This window comes from Rhinichthys klamathensis, unplaced genomic scaffold, assembly GCF_029890125.1.
Source record: "Rhinichthys klamathensis goyatoka isolate OS25496 unplaced genomic scaffold, OSU_Roscu_1.1 h1tg000246l_1, whole genome shotgun sequence".
In the NCBI taxonomy this organism is placed as follows: domain Eukaryota; kingdom Metazoa; phylum Chordata; class Actinopteri; order Cypriniformes; family Leuciscidae; genus Rhinichthys; species Rhinichthys klamathensis.
The window spans coordinates 217,623-243,149 of record NW_026606768.1 but is presented as its reverse complement, the minus strand read 5'-3'; the positions used below and the strand labels follow the sequence as shown (position 1 = coordinate 243,149).

Below are 25,527 nucleotides of genomic sequence, written 5' to 3'. Positions count from 1 at the left end.
TTTATGAGTGTTTGAACATGGGACATGTAAGTGCTACAATGCAGTTTGATGATTGGGGTGAGTTTGCCTTTACTTTTCTCCAAAACCATACAGTAAAATTACTTGATAATAAATACAGTAATAGTCAGAGTCACTCTGAACAGGAATCAAATGAAGGAATGAGCAAACCTATGAAGGAACACTTTTTATGAGTGTTTGAACATGGGACATGGTGTAAGTGCTACAATGCAGTTTGATGATTGGGGTTGTTGGCCTTTACTCTTCTCTCAAACTATACAGTAAAATTACCTGAAAATAATTACAGTAATAGTCAGGGTCACTCTGAACAGGAATCAAATGAAAGAATGGGCAAACCTATGAAGGAACACTGTTTATGAGTGTTGGAATATATGACATGGTGTAAGTGCTATAATGCACTTTGATGGATGGGGTTGAGTTTGCCTTTACTTTTCTCCAAAACTATACAGTAACATGACTTGAAAATAAATACAATAATAGCCAGGGTCACTCTGAACAGGAATCAAATGAAAGAATGAGCAAACCTATGAAGGAACACTTTTTATGAGTGTTTGAACATGGGACATGGTGTAAGTGCTAGAAGTTGAAGTAAAATGGCAAAACTCCCATTATATATAAAATGTATATGTGCGTTTGTGTGTGCGTGTGTGTGTGTGTGTGTGTGTGTGTGTTTTGAGTATCATATTTCATACTTCAGGTATGAATGTATATTTCATAGATTGTATAAAGGTGTTTATAGCTTATATACCGGTATGCAATTCAATTATAATTGACAGATTAAAAGCCACCAAAAGCCTGTTGTATTTATTTGCCATTTATTTGCCAAATATTTGCCATTAACATTAACATAAAAAAATGTAAGAAAATAAATAAATAAACATTAATACATTATGTATAATAATTAATGTATACTTTATATAAAAACATTAAAATCAACAATAAAAATGCAATATAAATGTATGATAATTAACATTAATATTACATTTCATTAAAGTTAATAAAGTACAATAATGTATTTTATATATATATATAAACATTCAAATTAACAATAAAAATGTAAAAAAAAAATGATGTATGATAATTAGCATTAATATGAAAATGAATAAGTTGTGTAATAATTAATGAATCACATATAGGGCTACAAACATTAAAATAATAATAAAAAAGTAATGTTTTTTTAAATCATAAAACTGTATTATTTGTGTCCTAATGAGATGGAAAATAGCAGAAAATAGTTTCTAAAAAAACATTAAAATTAACAATAAAATGTAAAAATGATTCATGTTAATTGATATTACTATGAACATGAATATATTATGTAATAATTAATGTAACTCATAGGCCTACACACTTTATAATAATAATAATAAAACAGTCATGCTTTTAAAAAAAAATCATGAAAATGTATTATTTGTGTCCTAATAAAATGTAAAATAGCGGAAAATAGAGTCTTAAAGAGTCATGAAACCCTAAACCAAATTTTCTGAGATTTTAACAGAGGTATGCAGGGGCGGACTGGCCATCTGGAGCACCGGGACTTTTCCCGGTGGGCCGCTGACCAATGTGGGCCGGCCCACCTGGTACACAAATATAAAAAATAAAAAAAATCGAAAATCAAAAGGCCTATATCCAGGGGCGTTGCTAGACCCATTTTACTGGGGCACGTGCCCCAGTATAAATCTGCTGTGCCCCAGTAAATCTGAAGTTTGAGTTTAACCATTTATTTTATTTGTCAGTGTATTTAATATAAATTATATTATAGGGTAATAGAAATGATCTATTTGCAACGCAGTAATAAACCAATCAATGCTTGTAAAAGCAACGCAGTTTAACCGAAACAGAAGCTGACCCACGCGACAGAAATCCGCGCGCGTCTGTGTTTCCTAGCAACAGCAGCGCGCACACATCTGAGCACACCGAAGTCCGGTGTTGGCACGCGAGGTAGGCTATGAAAACATGACGAAACAAAAGTTTCTAAATAATACAAATAATCTTAAAAGTAAAATTGAGTCAGAGTCAAGTGATTGACCGTTTTGCCAAAATGAAGCATAGGCGGTATAGCCTACAGTTTAATGCTCAACAAATAAATCAACTTAGTTTGGACTTGGCTGGGGAACTTTGTTTTCTTTTAGAATATACATGCTCTTTATTTTATATAGTATATATTAACTCTTTATTGATTTATTGAAATGATCTAATTGTAAATTCTTGAAAAATATAAAGGCTAATTATTCATTATTAACATTGTGCAATGTAGAAGAATGCAAATGTGCAAGAACGTTTTCTCTCCGTTTTCTATTTTCTAAAGTTTTCTATTTTCATACAGTGTTGCCTTTTATGGCACAAAAAAAAAAGAAATTCGTGTAACATGATTTTAAAGCTATTGTTATCCAATTTGTTGGCATTCAAACACCTTAAAATGCACATATGTAGGTCCGAGAAATCCAAATTTTCTCGGGGGAGCATGCCCCCGAACCCCCCTAAGTTACTCTATAGCCAGCATGGTGTTTTTGAAACAAACAAATTTAATTTATCTATCGGTAAGCCCCGCCCTCCTTAGTTACGCTTGCTATCTCAGACAAACAATGGGGGGGCTATGCCCCAGTAGAGCTTAATGTCTAGCAACGCCCCTGCCTATATCTCTTTTCTACGCAAATGGATGAGCGAGTCGATCGCGCGGGCGCAGCCGACAAAGAGTGTGTTTTGTGTGCATGTGAGTGTGTTGCCCTCCCTGTTAATTAGTTTGGTCTACTCTATTGCGTATCTTGAAACACACCCCCTTTCACGTCTGATTTACAGAGAGAGAGATTGATCCGTTACAGCGAATTTCTCTGAGCAGATAATTACAAATAATTGTCCATGGATAAATTGGGGAAGAAAAGAAAAGGTGGAGCTGAAAAGTTGTTCCGAGCATTAAAACAAAAAATTAAAACAATCCAATATTGTTTTCTTCCAAAAACGAGTTCCTTGTTTTATGTTTTAAAACTTTAACTTAATAATTACATAATTTAAGATTTTGATGATCCTCTAATGTTTAAAATTGGATGATTTGCATGTTATAGTGTTTGAGAGAAATTTAAATTAGCTACTAACCTTTAGATTTTGTAGCTATGTTCATTGCAGATAGGACCAACTTACTCAATAAGTTTGCACCTTTTTGTCAATGTGGCTTTCTGGGCAGGTTTTATGAGTATTAATATTATTTGTCTTTGGCTATTTGCTTTGTACTTTACACTAACAGATATTTATTACAGATAGTGCTGAATAATCTGTTTTGTCTCCTTTAAAGGAATCATTTCATCTCTTATACACACAAACTCTGTTTCTCATACAGACAAGCTCATTCAAATGTACACACACACACACAAGCCATCTCCTCCTCCTCCTCATAAAACTCTGCTGAATATATTTTCAAAAATATAAATATTTTCAATCTTGATTCAGGAGTTGTACAGCTGAGTGGTGCAGCACTGGTGTATCTTACACTGCACTCAAGATGATACCCCCTGATTTGCTGTCTTGATAGTTTTATATTAATAATGTTTTATGTCTTAATGTTATTCGGTTTGTTTCCCTTTGTTTTACATATATGACCTAATATATGTTGCGTTACTTAAAATAAATGTTTAAATAGCATTTATTTTTGTATTGTGTTATATTTTTATGCTATAAGTGGTGTTAAAAACTATTCTGCAGATTAATGAGCCAATATATTATGTGGTGGGCTGCTGTGGGCCAGAAAGTCCAGGGCCACTTTTTGGTCCCAGTCCGCCCCTGGAGGTATGTGTGTTGAACAACATTGAAGACAATGTTAGCATCTGTTAGATTTAATAGTAGGGCGAAAATGGTTAAATTTGAGTTTTTTCCAGCTATTTTCGTCTTCCGGGTTTAAAATCTTCATCGCAGGCTGTGACGTGGCAGTGCACAGTGTAGTGCGTTGATGACTCATCGGTCTCTCATAATTATTAATGAGACTGAGTTTTTATATCCTATGAGAAGACACGGTCTCTTAATTATTCATGACACCACGTGGATCTTTCCACAGACATGTCAAACTGTGATATCGCGTAGTAAAGGAGAGAGACCATCATGGGACGCAAGTGCCGCAAACATTTTACCCGAGAGAGCTTCGAGAATTGGAGAATGGTGGACTTCGGCCTTGTCGATGACCAATGCAAGTTACGTCTTGCGAGTAATGCGGTACCAAGTCCTGAGGACTTTTCTATCCCTTCAGAGTGTGTCTCTAAAATGTAACCCTGGTCATTTTACTTGCCTTTTGTTAAATAAGCGGTCGTTATGAACATTTTAGATATTTCGATAATATATCAATTGTATGCTTAATGCGGGAGACTTGTGAATGTGTAGTGTTGACGTGCGGGCCGGGCGACACCGTGTTGTGTGTGTGTGTACGTGCAGGCAGGCGAGCCTGCGAAATGATTCGGGGTCAGAGAGAGAAGCGGTAGGATGTGTGTTTGGACGAACGACTGAAAACTCTGAGATTATTGTTCATTATTGATCGTACATTGTACAGAGGTCAAAATTATTGTACAAATACGATAATTATCGTACATCTGGCAACACTGCTGGCTGATGACAATTCCGAGATACCCCTCGCTGCAGACTGTAGCGCGGTTACGTCACGTATACACGTCACGTATGTACGTCACGTATGTGTTACCACGCATGCGCAAAGTAGACGCATGTGCGCACGCGCAGTTCATTACAATCACTTCCGGCGATGGATTCGATGGCAGTAAGTCAATCAATACGCATTATTTATGCTCTTTTAACAATTGTTCCTTTGTGTTAACGGCTTTTAATTGTAAGAGATTCCATAGAGCGCATCAGAAATGTTTTATATTTTACAAAAATTTTTATGTTTTATGATCTCATATTATCAAAATGACTTCAGCGAGTTTCAGCGAGTCTTAAAATGATATGTATAAGTCTTAATTCGCCTTTAAACAAATTAAGGTTTGAAAGATGTCTTCAAATAGAGCAGAAAGACTTATATAAGTAATGTAGTTGATTGTTCCATCCATTGCAAAAGAAATGTTGTTCCTCAGTATCAGATCGTAACGTTACTGTAAAAGTTACATTCGTGAATGTAGTGAGTGTACTGTAAGTTATGTTAAATACATTTGTGGTGAAATTAATTAAAAAGTAATGGAGTTGAACATTGTATTTTGCTCAAATAAGATTCATTGTGATTCTCCTTAGTTGTTTATATCATTTATTAGATAGCATAACTTTTCTTTTTTTTAAACTAGTTTATGTTGTTCATAAATAAAGAAAAGTCTTTTAGGTACTTTACAGACAAAGCCAATAACTTTGTTTAAAAAATATATATATATATATAAAATTTCTTGTATGACTCTGTACTATATTAATGCCTTTCTTCAAAATGATTCATATTGTTTGTTCTGTATTTTATCTAAATTAGGTGTTGTGAACTGGAGTGCATTTTCCAGCAATACAAGCAAGAGTTCCGGGTGCCCTACTCGTTAACTCTGTGCTTGCACTGCAATATACGAGGACTGCCCACCTGGGGCTGGGTATATGGGTGATGGCAGAAGGGGAGTCCTGCGTTGATTTTATTCTGATAAGGAGGTTGAGGGCTATGCTCAGTTGATTGTTTTTTCAATGATGGAGGGGAATTTCAAGCTGAGTAGGTGTGTGTGTGTGTGTGTGTGTCTGTCTGTCTCTCTCTCTCTGTGTGTTTGTGTGTGTGTGTGTGTGTGTGTGTGTGTGTCTGTCTCTGTGAGTCTCTGTCTGTGTTTGTGTGTGTGTGTGTGTGTGTGTGTGTGTGTGTCTGTCTCTGTGTGTGTGTCTATCTCTGTGCTTGTGTGTGTCTGTCTGTCTGTGTGTGTACAGATGTATGTGATTATCTGTATTTGTACATATTTCTTTTACACAATTATCTTTGTTTTGAAATAAAAGTTATGACTGTTATGAGTTTGTTTTTTGAGTTGGCATGCATAATATCGGATACAGAGATTGACAATGTGCTGTATGTAGTTGGTTTAACTTCAAACTACTTTATTGGAATAAATGTTTTATGATAGCCTATATAATGCACAAAAATAAACAATTATTAACTATTAAAGGGGAATGATTAAAATAAGAAATATATAAGGTGCCATCAGTGTTTACAGTAATTTTGTAATTTACAAAGTGAAGTGCAATAAAAGACAGAATGAATCTAAGGCTGCTGGTGTCCTTTTATAAATCCACCATTGAGAGCATTCTTTCATATTGCATCTCTGTGTGGTTTGCTGCGTGTTCTGCTGCTGACAAAAAGGCTCTGCAGAGAATCATCAAGACTGCAGAAAACATTATAGGATGCCGTTTACCATCTTTGTCAGACATTGCACTTAGTCGCACTCTCTCAAGGGCCAAAAACATCATCAAGGACAATACTCATCCAGGTCACCTTTTGTTTCAACTGTTGCCTTCTGGTAGGCGTTATAGGTCTATACAATCCAGCACCACCAGATTAAAAAATAGCCTCTTTCCAAATGCACTGTTTTAATTCAACTTTATACTGATTTTATACTGTTTTTATTTTTGTTTTATTTATATATATTATTTTATGTACTGTAGGGATTATTTAAATGTATTTATTGTATACACCAGTGGAGAGTGATCCCAATTTCGTTGTATTGTAAAGTACAATGACAATAAAGGCATTCAATTCAATTCAATAGAATGTGAAAATAAACTTTAAATAACATACTACACAGATATTACACAATAATACATTCTAAAATTTCTTATAAGTTTACCTTAAATCAGGCATAGTTAAAACTATGGATGTGTGTTTTACTTCTTTTTGCTGCTTTCATTATTACTTTAGAGTTTTTTAATACATTAACATTTTTGTTAAATATTATGTCAAATTGACGCGGGACGTCAAAACACGTGACGTAACCGCGTAACGCGCATGCGCTGTCGCCGCGATATGGCGCATGCGTGGTAACACATACGTGACGTACGTACGTGACGTATTGTATATACGTGACGTCACCGCGCTACAGTCTGCAGCGAGGAGTACTTGGCAATTCCCCCTCTCCCCTGCCGTGCCACACCCACTCCCTCCCTTCTTCTCACAGCCATCCACGCCCATTTAAGTTGCATTTTTCAAAAAGATTATGAGCTAGACTTGAGCTGATAGAGGGGGGTTTCATGACCCTTTAAAAACAATTTTGACCGCTTCCAGCACCCATACCGTAAGTACACGATTAGACGCGGATACTAAAAAAAAATGTGCGGCTGGCTTGACCGTGTATTTTCAACGCGCGGCCCACTTGACCGCAGTGTTTTTACGTGCATATGATACGCAGTTTTCGCGCGCATTTGATACGCACTTCATTTGCCTGTAATACACACGCACCCCACACTACTAATTCTACCCAAACGTATAATACACACGCACCCCACACCACTACTAAACCTACCCTAACCAACTCATGCGTATCCTATGCACGTAAAAACTCATTTTCGCGTATAAATTACACGATAAACACACTGCGTGCTATAGAGACGCATTTAGTGTGATCGGGTTGGCACACTTATGTTTGTGGGCGGTAAATGTTTGTTTTTTTCATGTGTATGAAAGATCTTATGCTCACCAAGACTGGATTTATTTAGATAAAATACAGTTAAAACAGTCAATTTAATAATATTAATACAAAAGTAAAAAAAATAGCGGATTTCTATTTTAATATATTTTAGAATCGAATTTATTCTGTGATTTTTCACAAGATCCTTCAGAAATGATTCTAATATGCTGATTTGGTGCTTATCATCAATGTTTAAAACAGTGGAAACTGTATAGTTTTTTTTCTCCTAGGATTTTTTTTGACGTTTCAAAATAGAAATGTGTTAAAAACATTCTTGACCCCAAATGGTAAAAACAGCAGACACACCAAAAAAAAAAGACCAGCTGTATTTTTTAAATGTATTTTATTTCATACTATCATGTCACATTTTCGCTTCAACATGAAATGCATCCTGGAAGTGTTGAGGCTGTGAAGTCGTTGTGTGCATATACTGTACTGACTCCCACAGAGGTGCAGACATTGTCAGATAGTGACATCGAAGTGTTAGTCTGATACCTAAAAGCAGCTGTGGTCGTGTTAGTTTTGCGCGTTTATGACGGTGTTCATAAAAGTGCATTTAAAATCATGCGGTAGAAATCGACCAATTTAACAACCTACGAATGAAAGATATAAAAGTAAGAAAGCCAGAGCTAAGATGTTCATTCATGCATTAAAGGCAGTGAGACTTTGGCAGTGTAGTGCTGCCCTCTGTAGTCACTACCTGAAATTGGCTACTAAGAGGAAGAGGAAGGACTGGAAGTTTTTTTTTTTACCGCATTGTGAATGAATACAATTGATTCCTGCTTTCCCAATCCGTTTTCTTTGGAAATCATCATGCATTAAGAGCCAGAGACTTGCGCATCTGCCCTTTCTGAGTCATTCTCAATCGATTTCATACAGCCCTTGATTATCTTGTCAGCAAAGACAAAACGAAAAGCGGAGGGATGATCAGGTCAACATTAGAAATGATTAATAGCTCAGATCCTCTACAACACATTCTTAATATATTGAATTATCACGTTAGTTTCGGTAGCTGGTCTAGACTATGACAATGTACTTCACGTCTATGATTATAACATATGTGACATTCATTTGCCTTGCATTTACTTCTTTTAAGAGAATGATTTGAATAGCTTTATATGCTACTGGCAACGTCTGCTTTTCACCATGAACGGATATTTTGTGCTTTATGGTGCTAAATATATTGACTGTTTCACACCAAGACAGTAAAGACTAAATACAGAGAGCTAGTGTACTGTTTTGTAAATGAAGAGAACAATTTGAATGTACACTATGTAACTTTTTTTGTTCAAAATTAATATTTAAATAAGTCACATCATCAATACTACTTCCAAAACATCTTACCCTAATTCACTATACTTAATCTCTTCGTCCCGTGAAGAGGACAGGGTTTTTGACCTATACTGGGACCAGCCACCTGGGGGCGATCGAAACGTTTTGGCTTCACTTTTCAGGACTTGTGCGGCACACTTGGTGTAAACAGGGCCTAAGCTCAACCTTAACAAATGCCCCACCCCACTAAATATCACTAAACCTCCCCTTAATGATGCTATAATCTCCACCCCAACATCAGCCGCATCCTTCGAAGGCCGATTGCGTCACCGCTGCGTGACGAAAGCTCCTTCAAATGCCTCTTTCGTTTCCCGTGAAATGAAGGATACAACAGATGCATCCTTCGCAGCCTTGCCTACCCCAGAATTCATTGCGCGCCAGTGAGGACAGAAGTTTAAAATTTTTTTTTTTTTATAGAAATTGCCGAATTACATTTTTAAACTTAAGTATTGGGTTTCAACTTGCTCAAATATCCAATGATACAAATGTAAAAAAGAACATTAAAGTGGTTCAAATGTTGACTTGCACCTTACTAAGATGCGATTATATATAGTTTATACTTATATACAGAAATGGAACATGGTGAACAAAACATATATAGACTGTTTGTGAACCGTATTTTGTTTTCAGACAGTTTAATATAACTTTCAAAAAAGTCTAGTACAAACATTACTGTCGCTCATCAACGGCAGCTGTCACAGTTGCTAGGCGGCAAGAAGTAGGCGAGACCGTCCCATTTAACAACGCTCAGTCCGGCCTTTGAGGGATGCAGCCTTAGAAATGGGACACAGCTTGAGACTGCTGGTCTGGCGCATAGTTACAACGAGCAAGAAAGGTGACATGGAGAACGCTAAATCTCGAACCTCCAGTCTGCTGGAAAAAAGAGAACGTGACGAACTGAGGGATTTGAAATGTTGTGGCGGAGATGGCGTTTTATTACTCAACGGGTAAGGTATTTTATTGAACAGATAAATTGCCATGTAGCTCTCTAACAGACTTAACTGTAAAGCAATATCTATTGTGAAGGGTCATATTCATATCCGAAGTCAAGCATATCCAAAGCACAACCAAAAAATATTGTTTCTCAAAATGCATGCAGTTTGTACTGCTAGAGGGCCAAAAGTTACATAGTGTACCTTTAAGTGAACTATTATGATTCAGTAAAAAAGTTTTAAAAGTAATGGTTGGCTTACATGTGGTTTGTTAAATTAGTGCGGGTTCAAATCCCCTGTATGTGCGAGCGACTGTACTCAGACAGGAAGCTCTTGTTGTAAATGTGCATTATTACTTGTTGGCATTAGTTATGTAATGCTAATCACAGTTCCCAGCTGCCAAATCTGAGATTTTCTGTCTGATTTCTCCTTCTATATATATTAGGGGTTAAACGGTGTACACAAAAATAATGGCTTGATAATAGTCACGGTTTGGTGTTTTAGGTACAGCAGGGGAGAAACAGTGCTTTAGTGAACAAACTATGTTTCTGTCTTTAAATATTAAAGTCTGTCAATACTGCTGCAAATGGCTGCAAAACACTCTTCCTGTTGCGATTTAATGTTTTTTTCAGGAAAAGAATTGAAGTGCTTCCAAATTTGGATGCAAAATATTTTTGCATAATGTATATTTTAGTCAGAATTCTTGCAGCCCCATTCTAATGCGCACAAGTGTTGTGCCTAATTTCAACTCCTTGCAAATAAATTATTAGCCCTTGTTGAAGCCTCTATTTAATTGCCTAATCCTAAACCTACCTATACTGGGGATTTACGTCAGAAGTCAGGACGACACCAGTGTCGTGGCGAATTCTGACCCCTGCCAGATTATTACCCCCCTGAGTTCCCATAGCGGGCTCAACGAGGGGTCTAACAGTTTGGAAGAGTGTACAATTTGGCACAAAACCGCCACTCATTCAGCAAAGTCTGTGGAGATTAATGGAGACTTGTTTTGCATTTTGCAAAATTGAAATACTGGCGTGAATTTCATACATTTACAGATATGGATGCAACTTTCCCACCCAAAGTGTGAAACTCAAATGACATTTTGCATACAGTAAAATTCTGCATTAAAACAACGCCGCATCAACGTTACACCCCTAATATATATATATTTTAATAAGTTTTTTTATTTTCCTATTTTTTTATGTATTTGTGATCTTTAAAATAATTATATAAATAGATACGTTTTCACATATATAATTAGATTTGATTAGATCATGCTTTTATGTTTTTGCTGTTGCTCTTGCTCAGTAAATTGTGACAGATTTTATACACTATAATATTTCTGATGTCCTCTGGCTCAGTAGATATACTGGTGACTCATTTTGTATCACATTTAAAGCTGGTTTCTTGTGTAGAAAAACTCAAAAAAGGTGTTAAAAGCTAAAACACGTATGTACGAGTCATGTTCAGTACAATTTGTTATGTTCAGTGTTACAGACTCATGCATCATTCATTCGTTAACCTTAAAGTTGTTGTGTAGGACCTTTAATCACAACACTTTTTACGTAATAATGTGTGACTGCATTTCCCTGAAGGTTCTGTCACAGTTGTTGTGAAACAGCGGCCCTGTGGTTATGGCGGAGCGCCGGTGTGGGTGATGGAGGAGGCCTTGGTGTTGTCATAATGGATGGAGCTTCAAGCTTTCAGCTTGAGACTTTTTTTGGACCTGAAATGAAACAAACGGCAGACGGTTAAACAGACACTAAATAGAGGAAGTCTAGATGTGACCATAAGAGTTACATTTAACAATCCCACCTGTGTTATTCTGCCACCGCTACACCTGCACAGTTATCTTTACTCTCCGAGGTTATAGCTAAATGTTCCGCCCTAAGAGAATAGGAAGGATGGAAAGAAGGCAGAAAAGGAAAGGTAATGAAGAAAAGAACAGCAACAAGAACTTCAAAAGTTATGAGAACAGCAGTTCGCAGAAAAATGTAGATCCTCTGGGGATTGTGGGAAATATAGATTTGAAGGAAGAAAAGCAGTAGAAACTAATAAAAGACAGGCGGAAATGTAATTGTCTTCTATTTAACGCTGGCTGTCAAAAGTTTGGAATAATTTTATATTTTTTTTAAACATTTTTGAACTGTTTATTTGATCATTAGTCTTTGGTGTGTCATTATCCTTCAGAAATCATTGTATAATTTCTCTAGAGACAGACTCCAGAAAGTTCAAAAGGCCCGCATTTATTTGAAATAGAATCAATTTAATGCGTCTAGTCAAACGTTTAAATGGTAGTGTATAAGTTTACACAAAAATATAAACAGTAACGCTGTTTTCAATATTGATTATAATGTTATTGATAATATTTCACAATATTACTGTTTTCACTATATTTTTGATCAAATAAGCCATGGTGAGCATAAGAGACTTAACTCAAAACCTTAATTATTCCAAACTTTTGACACAAATGTATTAAATAAAGATCCCATAAAATTGAAGTTGAAGTTTTTTAGTGCATGTTTGTTTGCTTTGAATCCAACTTTATGCTAATGCATTCCCGATAGAGTTCAGCTCATCTTCCACTCATGGAAGATTTGGGAGGATACAAATACGCCCTTCAGTATATTTTGCCCCAAATTTCCTGTTTTAATAGGACATCCTTAATGGTCCCTAATGAGGTAGACAGGTGTTTGTAATCAAGTAAGAGCAAACCGCGAGGAAGTGTTTAGAAAATGGAAACACGACTCACTCGCTCTCTCTCAGCGCTTCCTCTCCCGCTGCTGCGATCTTCCTGTAACAATAGACCATCTCCACCAACAGCCATAACTGCAGCCCGATGATAGACACGTACATCATGACCTCAGATAAGATGGACGCCGTGCCTCGTGTAGCTAGGGGTAAGTGAGATCAAATTCAGTAGAGTTCAGTCTTTCATAACTTTCACATTTCCATATAATCCTTAACACCTGATCTTATTAGACTTATTCTGAATTACTACTCTTAAAATCATGTTAGTTTAGTTTAATTAAGTTTAAAGTACGTTCTGAACATATTTGTGCAGGTTTCAGTACTCGGAGTCAGTATTTTTGTAAGACAGACACATCTGTAGTGACATCAGTGCTGATGTAGGCCTGACTCAGACTCTGGCAGGAAGTAAAGACGCATCTGATTGAATTATCACCGTCAGCATATGTGACAAGACGGCTTCTGTCCCAGTGGACAGACAAGTTCTCAGCAGAAGCGTCAAGCCGAACATGTGGCCCGTCAGATTCCTCAGAAGTTGATTTTGAGTGTAACTTCCAACAAAAAATTGCGATTTGATCAATTTACATTGTATTGAAGGGGGAAAGTGTTTGTTAAAAATACTCTACACTTTTCCCTCATAAACTACAAAAGGAGATTTTGCCTTGTAATCACTGGCTGTCGAAATGTTTATAATTGTATACATATTACAAATCCACATATAACTATGTGGATTTGTCATTTTTATTAGTTTTTCAATGTTTACAGTATTTTTTTATTTTTTTTTCAGTTGTAGTAGCTTCACTATTTCAACAAACATTTGATTTTTGATAAGTTTTTCATAAATTTGTATTTTATTTTATCTCAGCTTAATTTTAATTGACAAAAAATGATATATAATAGTTTTATTTATCAAAAACAACACTGTTGACTACTTGAAAAATGGAACCTGATCAGCATCTTTAGTAATTTGTAATTTACGTTTTGATTATTCTGTTTCCTGTTTCCCTCCTGTCATGTTTTATCTTGCCTAGAGCCAGGGCTGGCAAAAATAAGAAACACTTTTCCTCATATAACACACTATGATTAAATACTGCATATATATATATATATATATATATATATATATATATATATATATATATATATATATATATACATATACATTTTTTTTTTTTAAAAGTCAAATAAAATCATGCATTAGATTCTTAAACATCCTTGCTTTCAAAACACAAAGCATTTGATGAGTCAAGGACACAGATAATGAAAGCCCTGGTGCTGCTGCTATGAAAACACTTTGCTTTCAGGGCCATGAAAAGGCAATGACAGTGTCCTTGCTTTTGACATTTTAAAGGCATTTCTATTCAGTGTTGACTCACCTGTCTTCATGAACACGCTTGTGTTTCTTGGCTGCATTGCAGAGGATTGAATGTGTTCTATCAGGCATTGATGTTATAACCCTCTATAACTCTGATTTGTGCCTGCATAATACATTTCAAAACCTGTCCTGTTTGCATTTGTTTCCTCTCCTGTAAATTACATACCATGGCCCACTACGTTGAGGGCGATAAACTTGATGGTGGTGGTGCGGTACTCATAATAGGGGAAGATGAGCATGCGGTCGAAAAGGCATCGATAGGTGCCGGTGTCGTTGAAGGTGACGTTGAGGATGTAAATTGAGCCGTCTTCCACATCATCAGTTTTTTTACTGCCACCCCAGGCCAGGCGGTCATCGAAGTGGTCATCCAGTATGTAGCTTGACATTTCTGCATAACTGTAGATCTAATTGTAAGAAATAAGAGTGAGACCTCTATGGCAAATAACCAGTGTGAAGTACACAATATTTGATTCAGTACTCAAAACAACCTTTTTGTTATTCTCTAATATTTTGTCTTTAAATAGCTGTTAAAAGATATACAGTCAGTGATTGACTGTTGTCATTGTCTGTATTTTGCTCAACACTGCTCCCTGTCTACAGAAGAGAACTATGACTGTCATGCAAAAGCTGTAAATGCCATGTAATTTTCAATTTTGGGTTTTCCAAATTCAATGCAATGAGTAAAATCTATAGGAAATTTTTTAAAAAGGGTTTTGAGTTTTAGTCTGGTTTAAATCAGTTCATAGGCTAGATTTTGGTCTTAGTAGAGTCAAATCTGCCACGAGCCACAGTGATAACATAATTGCTGTTGGACACTAATAAGTATAATCGAATACATTTGACATTTACACCTTATTACATTTAAATATTGATTGTACAAATCCTTATCTTGTATGAATATCTGGAGAGGTCATGGAAATGAATTCCCACAAAAGTGTAGGAAATTGCAGGACACAGTTATGCTGTGTGCATTACTTTAAATACGCCAATAATTTCACATTTTAATAGAATTATTAAAAAATTAATAAAAATATATTCTTTCATTCTTACATAACAAATATAATTCTAGTAATATTCAATGCTAAACTATCTCACACAAAGGACTATGGCATAATACGCAAAGAAGCTTGTGTGTAACGCCTATTTGGTAATATAACTAGTAGTTCTAATGGCAGAGGACTTCTTTACCCTCCTCGTAAACACACTCAAAGTAAAGTGTTCTGTAATGTGCAGTAATTCACTTCTGGCCACTAAGATGGTCATAAATAAAGCATGATATTGTCCTTGCATGAAAAATGCAGCATTCTCAAATATGCTTTGGGGTTTGGATGTTTTATTTTACCATAATAGTCAATTATGAAATAATTAAGTTGCATTGATTCCTGTGTGCATGTCAGTACGCACCCACACAGCTGTGCTAGAAATTTTGTGCGTGTAAAAAGGCATCAGCACATTAATTTAGGTAATGCGTTGCACGGAGGGAGCAGCATCTGTGTCTCTCAAACACGTGAAGTCAAACTGTAAAGTCTGGTGTTTGGTCTCATACTCACATGTGTAAATTCACTCTCGCCTTTGGCCATGAACCACCAGTCCACTGTGGCAGAGGCCGGCACTTCCCCTCTCATCTTGCAAGAGATACAGCCCAATTTGAAGCCTTTACCCGCCACTGCCTCCGTGTCAGAGTCCACCTCCACACACGCCCCATGGCAGAGCCAAGCTAGGAAGAGGAAGACATTCAGTGACAGAAACATAGACACATCTGCTTCAGTTCGTAAAATGCTCTATTAAGTCTTACTGATGCCCACTTTTTTGTTTTGAACTGACAGGCATTAGTACGTTTAAATCTTATGTAATTTTTTTTTCCTTTTGCATGCAAAAGGGGGAGGGGATTATGCATGATGGCATTTTTAGTTCAAGGCAGAGCATTTTCTTGCAAGCTTTATTTCCACTCATAACTGATTGTGCAGTTGAAATATTCCTAATTAACTGTGCATCTCAGACCACAGTATTTGCTTAAATGTTGTTGTTTTTTTGTCTTCAAAATTCTTTGAGGGGAAATAAATAGTTTGTTGTGAACTGTGATCCTTTTTGAGTCATTAATCTACTTTCATATATAGATGCAAGTCTCTATATATGCCTAGAAGTCGCAAACACTTGCAGAAAGGAACACACCTGATATTCCAAGTATCTTTCTCTCACACTTCACCCTGCTGTTCCCACAGAGACATCTGCATCGCTCTCAACCAATGATCTTTTTGCAATTCTGACCTCTGGAGAAGTGTTTATATACGTGCAATGAGATGAGAGACAAGAAACATTGCACACACATCAATAACAGCTACAGCTTTACATTATTGACTACAGTCGTCCTGCATTTCGATTTTGTACAGGCATCTCTTTACTGTAATATTCAGGAAAACAACATTTATAATTTGCTTTTGATTGCTAAGACAAAAGGAGGAAGGATGAAAAAGTAAAAATTGGTGCCACCCCAACTGGAAGACAAGAGAAGGAAGAAAACAAGGGAAACAGAGTTAAACGTTTTCAGTGTTACATCCATCACATCACTAATTATAATTGAAATTGACAGATTATTGATTTGTTGGCTGCGGAGAGGAAGAGAAAGGGTAGATTGGAGAGGGAAAACAATGATCAATACAGAAGTACTACAGTTTCAGAGGAAAGGGGAGGAAGGGTCTAATAATCACATCATGCTGACACATTCCTAAAACAGGCTAATTATTAAGCAAGCCAATAAATTCTATACTATGTCTAATTAAAAACATTAAACTAATCATTTTAATGAGGCATCACAACTTTGGAATGTACAGTATGACAATGGATGAGATTCGCTTAAGATTCCATTGAACGGTGTTATTATTGTCTTTAACTATTATCTTTAAAGTCGTGATGAAATGTAAGTAGTGTCAAATCTGTTATTTTACTTTGATTTGTGCATCCGAGTGTAACGGATTATTAAAAAAGAAAAAATGTAGGACAGGGACTGGGTTCTATGCATCGGTTGATTGGCATACTTCACAATAAGACTAATTTACAATTTGAATTTTGATTTCATGCCGACTTTTAGTGACAGCAAAGAAGATCTGGGGATTTTTTTCTGGGGACATCAAAGGACACTATAAAGGGTGGGAGGAAAGGAGACATCTCCCTTTCCCTTTAAAAGCCAAGGAGGGACAGTATGTACGCAATAAGCTGACCTCAGACATGTCAAAAACTGCCGACTAAACTTCAGTCAGTGTCACTGCGGGGGCAGGGTCATTACATAACCAATTTTCACAGAGATTACATTATGCAACTTATTCCAGATAAGACTGCACAATGCCCGCTTAATCCCAGGATTGAATTAATGCGCTAAAAAGTAGAATTAAACAATTTTTACAATTGCTTTTTTGGACGGAAGCGCTTTTATCCAAAGCAATTTGCATTGCATTCAAGGTAAACATTTAATCAGTTATACATTTCTTGGGAATTGAACCCATGACCTTGATTTCTTTGCACCATGTTCTACTGTTTGAGCAACAGGAACACTGTGGTGCAATGAGAGATTCAAGGAAAGAGAAGAAAAAGCCTTTTGAGAGCTGATTCAGGCTTTCTACGTGTAAACAAGAAGGCGAGGACAGTCTCAAACTGTATAGCAGTGACATACACTCTGGCATATACACTCTGGCCTCTCGGGAAATGGCAAAGATCTGTGACGAACACTGAGCTCCAGGGTGGAGACTTTCCATAGAAACAAAAGCTCTTTGATACATCGCCCAATATGTGGCATGATGTTGGCCAGCATTTTAGTCACTGTGATCTAACAATCGTCCTGTTGAACCCACATATTCTCATCCCCGTCCACCCGTCTTTAATCTAATCTCTAAGATTAATCTACAATGAACGATATTGTTGTCGAGGGTAAATGGCAAACGCCAGTGATATTTCCCCAGGCAACCAGATCTAAAGACAAAGCCTCTTATTTTTTAGCCTTAAGACACTGGGATTCTCACAATCGGTTCTTGATGCTGGGATAACGAGTGTGCTGCAATTGCCATAAAGAATAACCAGCAAGAGACAGTCCTTCATATAATATGTCCCTCCCTGTTCACCCTTGCCCAGATTTAGCATTCACGCGCTCTCCGTCCTCCCCCATCGTCTCATCCTCTTTCCGACACGGAGACACACGCACTCAGACACACCTTTCCCCACATGCACATCAGTTTTCCACAGTGCCAGACCTGTACGTGCATGAAACCTGCGAGACTGCTTTCTGAAGGAGCATGACTGTGCTGGATTTGCTGAAAATCTGCTGAGAATACAAAGCCCTTGCTCCTCATTGGTTTGCCTGTTTCTAGGCCACTGTTTTCAACCTCTGTTAAACTATTAATCGCCATCTTCCTTCTCCCCTGAGCCTTTCTAGGCTGTACAAATAGGTCTAATCAGCAAAATAGCCTCAGCGGTGCTGTCTTGACTGTTGGCCAGCAGATCCATCATAGATTGCGTGATCAGCAAGACATACTTGTTAAATCATATTAAAATATATTTGGCTTTTCTTTCTTTTCTTTTTTTTTCATATGGTTTTGTCACAGTAGTGTTTTATGTATTCAGTTTCTTCACTGTAATCTTTAATTGCCTTAGAGTCACTAATTGCTCATACGTGTTTGTAATTATCATTTTGGTGCATCTCGATGAACAATGCAGGTTGATATAATTATTTTCATAAATAATAAATTCATAAAAAAAATAATTGACATGTTTCAATTCTATAATATTTTTTGTCTAAATAAAAAATGCAAAAAATTAAAAATATTTTTTGCATATAATTTTATTTATTCATCAAGATGCATTTAAATTCGACTCGATATGATATGATAAGCTGATAATTATTTCCACAAATAATAAATTACCTGTATTACATTTCTACACTGTCTATATATACACTCACCGGCCACTTTATTAGGTACCCCATGCTAGTAACGGGTTGGACCCCCTTTTGCCTTCAGAACTGCCTCAATTCTTCGTGGCATAGATTCAACAAGGTGCTGGAAGCATTCCTCAGGGAGTTTGGTCCATATTGACATGATGGCATCACACAGTTGCCGCAGATTTGTCGGCTGCACATCCATGATGCGAATCTCCCGTTCCACCACATCCCAAAGATGCTCTATTGGGTTGAGATCTGGTGACTGTGGAGGCCATTTTAGTACAGTGAACTCATTGTCATGTTCAAGAAACCAATTTGAAATGATTAGAGCTTTGTGACATGGTGGAAGTAGCCATCAGAGGATGGGTACATGGTGGCCATAAAGGGATGGACATGGTCAGAAACAATGCTCAGGTAGGCCGTGGCATTTAAACGATGCCCAATTGGCACTAAGGGGCCTAAAGTGTGCCAGGAAAACATCCCCCACACCATTACACCACCACCACCAGCCTGCACAGTGGTAACAAGGCATGATGGTTCCATGTTCTCATTCTGTTTACGCCAAATTCTGACTCTAACATCTGAATGTCTCAACAGAAATCGAGACTCATCAGACCAGGCAACATTTTTCCAGTCTTCAACTGTTCAATTTTGGTGAGCTCTTGCAAATTGTAGCCTCTTTTTCCTATTTGTAGTGGAGATGAGTGGTACCCGGTGGAGTCTTCTGCTGTTGTAGCCCATCCGCCTCAAGGTTGTGCGTGTTGTGGCTTCACAAATGCTTTGCTGCATACCTCGGTTGTAACGAGTGGTTATTTCAGTCACTGTTGCCCTTCTATCAGCTCGAACCAGTCTGGCCATTCTCCTCTGACCTCTGGCATCAACAAGGCATTTCCGCCCACAGACCTGCCGCTCACTGGATGTTTTTTCTTTTTCGGACCATTCTCTGTAAACCCTAGAGATGGTTGTGCGTGAAAATCCCAGTAGATTAGCAGTTTCTGAAATACTCAGACCAGCCCTTCTGGCACCAACAATCATGCCACGTTCAAAGTCACTCAAATCAACTTTCTTCCCCATACTGATGCTCGGTTTGAACTGCAGGAGATTGTCTTGACCATGTCTACATGCCTAAATGCACTGAGTTGCCGCCATGTGATTGGCTGCTTAGAAATTAAGTGTTAACGAGCAGTTGGACAGGTGTACCTAATAAAGTGGCCGGTGAGTGTGTATATATATATATATATATACACACACACTAAAATATAATATATAAAAAACTAAAAAACAAATTAATTTAGGTGTCAAATGTTTTAATGTACAGTATGAAAAATGGATATTCATTTTGAGATTTTACATTTATCAGTGTTATTAAATTAATGTCTTTATAGGTTGACTGGCAGTTTAACTATAGTTTAATTAGTTTAAATGAGCATTAGATGATGAAAAAAGTCATCTAAATGTCAGAATAGATCCAAACCAACAATATTTCAATAACCCACATTTCAATATTCAACATATACCATAAAAAAACTAACGCAGGCATATATGGCATTAGTATAGTTTGCAATTTGCATCCTTATTAGAAACTACAATAGCATTGCAGATCTCACTTGCTCTGTGAACGTATTTCAATCGAGACTATTTTCTGCCAATGTTTCTTAGCAGCATCCACCTCCCACTGCTTAACTCCACATTTCCTTGAGAACTACTGAACACTCGCTGCCAGCTAATCAATCATCAGTGTTCACAAACATGCGTACATCTAACAAACATACATTAACAACCACAGCACTGTCCAGCACTAAGCCAGACGGTCTAAACTTACACTAATGGCACTCCTGGAGTATTGTGTACTGTTTAGGATATGATACAGCAGTTAAACAGCCAGTGAAACTCGCACAGTATGTGTCTGCTAAGATCGGTGGAGACTCGCACAGTGTGAGCAGTGATAATGTGATAATATCATGTCCTGATTTATTAGTCTTCATCACAATCCGGATGCTGTAACACAGTACAACTCTAAAAAATGTAATTCACAGCAACATAAGATATCCACTCTCAAGTCACTTTTGTCGTAGCAAGAAAGCGGTGTACTTTCTCTTAAAGGTGACCTATAATTCAAAATTGAATTTACCTTGGTATAGTCAAATAACAAGAGTTCAGTGCATGGACATGACATAGAGTGAATCTCAAACTGGACTGTTTTCGCGTTTGCATTTAATTCACGTTTATGAAAAACACCCCTGAAAAACGGTCGGTTCTCCACACAATACCGACTGTGACGCAATAGTCGGGATCATTAATATGTACGCCTCCAAATATTTGCATAATGCCAGCCCTCAATGCCAGGCGGAACTGCGCAGCCGAAGCATGGCAGTTGCTCAGTGTGGATGTACACATGAACACAAAAGTATTTTTTAGTTCCTTCATCTGAGCCTCTGAAGAAACAATGGGTTAATTTTATTTTCTCTGGAAATTTCCAAACATTTCACCGACTGTTTCCTCAACTTGGGCCAATACAGAGCTGGCCTCGGATCGAGCTACCAAGCAACACTTTCTGATGTTTAATTGTTCAAGTTCAGACAGGTAATCTTTCTCTCAACATCGTTCAATACTGTTTATCCATCAGTAAGTCAAGCCAGTGACTAAAATATCAGCTTCACATCGTTTCTTTTAGTAGGATGAAAATAATCGTATTTAAATTGTGAATAAATTATATACAGAAAGCGATCAAAGAACAATCTTTCCACACAGCGCGAGTTTATCTGGACACTTGGCAAACTCGTTATGAAATCAATGACGCAAGTTACTGCACAACGAAGCTCTTACTGTATTTACATCATCGTGTTTGCATTGGTGAAAGCCTTAGAGAGAGTGCAGAAACTGCTTTGCAATGATAAGATCTTCATTCTCGCGATCAACACACTGTCATCTGCTCAATGCTCATCACGGCAACATTTTATGTGATAGGAATAGATCTAAATACTTTAAAAACATCTCACGATTCGTTAATCTCGATAGCTGTTATAGTAAAAACGTATAATAGCAGTAGTAAAAGTATTCGGGAGAGAGTTTCACATGTAATGCGTAGCTATTTCATATGCAAGCATGTCAGCCAATCACAGCAGTGGCCGGCTACACTGAATCCCACAGCAGACACGCCCCTTCAAACAGAGTGTTCAAATCAGAGGCTAAAAGCAGGCTAGGAAAAATGCCATTTATTTCTAAATTATGATTATTTTTTATCTAAAAAACATACTAACATTATGAGGGTAACCCAGGAAACATTATAAAATAAAAAATAAAAACATTCTAGGGCACCTTTAATTAACTACACAAATATACAGCAAGGTTTTTAACTCTACTTCTAGAAAATAAAGAACAAAGAATGTGCATCAGGTGTGTTTTGCTTTATGTTGTTCATTAACGTAGGAAGCCACTGTAAACTTTGTTACTTATTATATTGTTATATTACAATGCTATCATATTTTCCATGGTAAAAATAACAGCAAATGGATTTGGAATATCAATGGATGGACTGTTCCTTTAAGGCTCAGCAATGGGAAGGTCATCATGATAAGCCATTACCGTTGTGCCCTTGAAAAAGGCATTTAACCTCAAGGGGGAATGTTGCTGTAATACGTTTGTAGTGCCATTATATGGTGACGTTGCCACTAAATGCTAGGAATAATTGTCACACGGTCAGGGCCGGTGTAAATTTGATCAAATCAGAGATTGTAGTTTGAACATTCTGAGAGTGTATAATACAAGGAGATAGGCGAACACAGGGAACTCTCTTTCTGTCTCACGCTTTCATATTCTCACACATCTTTCTGTCCATCTGCCTTTGCTCACTCCTACGTTTCATCTCCAATAAAATGTTTCATCTGAATAAAAACATTTCCTTAAAGCCCCTTTTCCTTGGTGATTCTGTGAGATTAATTACTGTACCAAAGAGGTGTTACACAAGTTGCATAACAGTTCTCCTTTTGAGCTTTCTCCTTTTCTTATTTGAACCTTCTCCAACAATTTTACTCCTTCCCTAGTATTAAGGAAATATGAAGCAATAGCGATTACATTTTTAAGAGTGAGTTTCTCTGGATAAGAGGGTCTGCTAAATGCTTTGAATAGTAATCTAGATGAGCAATTTAGTGTAATAAAGTGCAGTTCATCTTACTTTTTTTTTCAGCAGACACAAACTTACAAAAGTGACTTAAAAAGTGTGTGTCATTTAGTTACAATACTTCAAGAGAATTAGCATATGAAATAATAAAGACTAGCATAGGCATAGTAAAACATTTTAACATTTAAGCAGCTGATAACTGGTCGGTTTACATAACCTGCTAGTACAGGATATACTGAACACATATCCTCATAATGGGCGTCCCGACACGACACGAGGAGAGATACAAATCCTCACTGCGTAAACTAGGACATCTATCACTGAGGCATAATTGACAACACCTGTTCCCCGGGGAGCGGTTTATTTCCATCACTTCCCTTCTTACAGTCACTCACAGACGAAAGATTTTCAGGCTATGAACAAAGTACCGACAGCCACATATTTTGAACACCCTCCATAAAACCTAGTATTCAAGAATCACAACACAAAACAGAGAATTCACGACCTACTGGAAGATAATAACAGCTTGTAACAGAAGCAACCGAGCTTGGACAAGAGCTATATTTCTGTCTGGACCACCCCGATCACCCATGACTCCATTTTAGCATCAACACATGCTCTACTAAAAGTGACAGCTGGTTTGGGTTTTTACTCAACAATCCAGGAACCCCAAAACCCATAAACTCAACCACTTTGAGCTAAGACTCAATAAACAAAAAACAAAGGCATACTATTACTGGACCAGTGATAAATGACCCCAGCTGAATGAATGGTGCCCAGGTGTCATTAAAGCAATTTATCACTTCAGTTGCATTATATTTTTAATATAACATCTAATAATTCATTACAAAAATCTCAAGAATACATGAGCTATTTCTTGTGATAACGATAAAGTGATTTATATATAATATATATATTATATTATTTATATTTTATAATATACATAATTATTTTAATGTATAGTGTGTGTATATATTTACTATATATATATTAAATTATACTATTTACTGTGTATATATAGTAAACAGTATATTAAAAATGTATATACAAACACACGCAATATATAAAATAGAAATATAAAATTAAAAATATATAAATAATAATAATAAATGCGTATTTTATATAATGTATACTGTGTAAATTGGAATTATCTTTATTATAGTGTATAGTGTTATAGTATCTATCTACTATCTATTCAAAACACTTTAAATACTATAAAAATACTAATAAAAAACGCATGAGAGCAGCAGATACAATTTAGCTTGAAAGCGGATTCCTGCTTTACATGTACCTGCAGCTTTATCATGCCCTGACTAACACAGACAGACACAGATAAAGGGTGTGAGGCTTGAAATGTGTCTCAAATGTTTCAAAGTGCACTTAAGAGACTCACCGTGTGTTGTTAAACACAACAGCACAGGGACCCACAGAAGTCGCACTGCAGACATCTTCACAGATGATAGCCGCTGCTTTCAGAGTCGTGCTTCTGTCTTTCACACACAGACACACACACACACGCATGCAAACACACACACACAGACCCAAAACAGGCTCAAACTGAAGAGCAGGAGGTCTCGGCAAGTAGTCCACAATGAGACAGGAGCTCTGTGAAGGAAATGTGTCCCCTGGATCTGTGAATAGATGAGCTTGCCAGTGTGGAAAACAGATGATGTTTTCCTCCTGTCCTTCCTGTCGGGTGGGAGATGAGTGTTTTGATGAGGAGCAAGGGAGTCCAGTGAGGGAGTATCAGAGATGTGACGCCCGCCCTCTGTGCAGTAAATCGATCCAACAAGTCCAGAGTATTCAGTTACTCCATGAAAGAAAAAAGAGCTGAGATGCCACACTCGAGTTTCAGTCAGTAACGGTTCTTCTTGACCTAATTATTTGTTAGCCAGTACTTACTTAATAATGATATTAATACACTTTTTTAAGTGATTAAATGTTCTGATGAATATCTGATCCGATTTCTAAAATATAGAGATATTCACTAAACAACAAAGTGTTCTTGTTTTCTTGACAGTGGAAGACTTGGAGCTGAGGTTGTGATTAGTTTTGAATGAGAATTGTATCCAGATAATGGAAGACAAGTGATATTAACTAAGAGTTTTGTGTTACATTTACATTAAACATCAGTTGACTGATTTAACCTGAGAAGAAAAAAAACATTTGAAGTGATCCAATCTTTGACACAATGAGTTTAAAATGGACAATGGATCTCCTTAATGATTATTCAGACATTCCTTCTACACTAAATTATATTTATTGCTTATGTATTTTGTGAATTATTGCTTATGTTAATGAGTGAATGAGAGGATATATCTCTTAGGATCTTGATCTTAACTTGAAGTTATAGGCGTTTTAGTCAATTATGAATAGGAATGATCAGCTAAATGTATGAAATTAGGTTATTTAGCCTACATTGCACTGTAGGCCTACATAAAACATCAACAATA

The 25,527-nt window shown here is 36.8% G+C and overlaps 1 protein-coding gene across 1 annotated transcript; it reads right to left on the bottom strand.

Moving 5' to 3' along the window:
* Nucleotides 1–11,541: 11,541 nt before the first annotated feature.
* Nucleotides 11,542–24,950, bottom strand: scn1ba (sodium channel, voltage-gated, type I, beta a). Its single transcript, XM_056266289.1, has 6 exons — nucleotides 24,468–24,950; nucleotides 15,578–15,744; nucleotides 14,194–14,431; nucleotides 12,657–12,798; nucleotides 11,720–11,791; nucleotides 11,542–11,630 (listed from the first exon to the last, which is right to left on the bottom strand). The coding sequence occupies exons 1-5, from the start codon at nucleotides 24,520–24,522 to the stop codon at nucleotides 11,725–11,727; spliced, it is 669 nt and encodes a 222-aa protein (XP_056122264.1). The 5' UTR covers nucleotides 24,523–24,950; the 3' UTR covers nucleotides 11,542–11,630; nucleotides 11,720–11,724.
* Nucleotides 24,951–25,527: the final 577 nt, after the last annotated feature.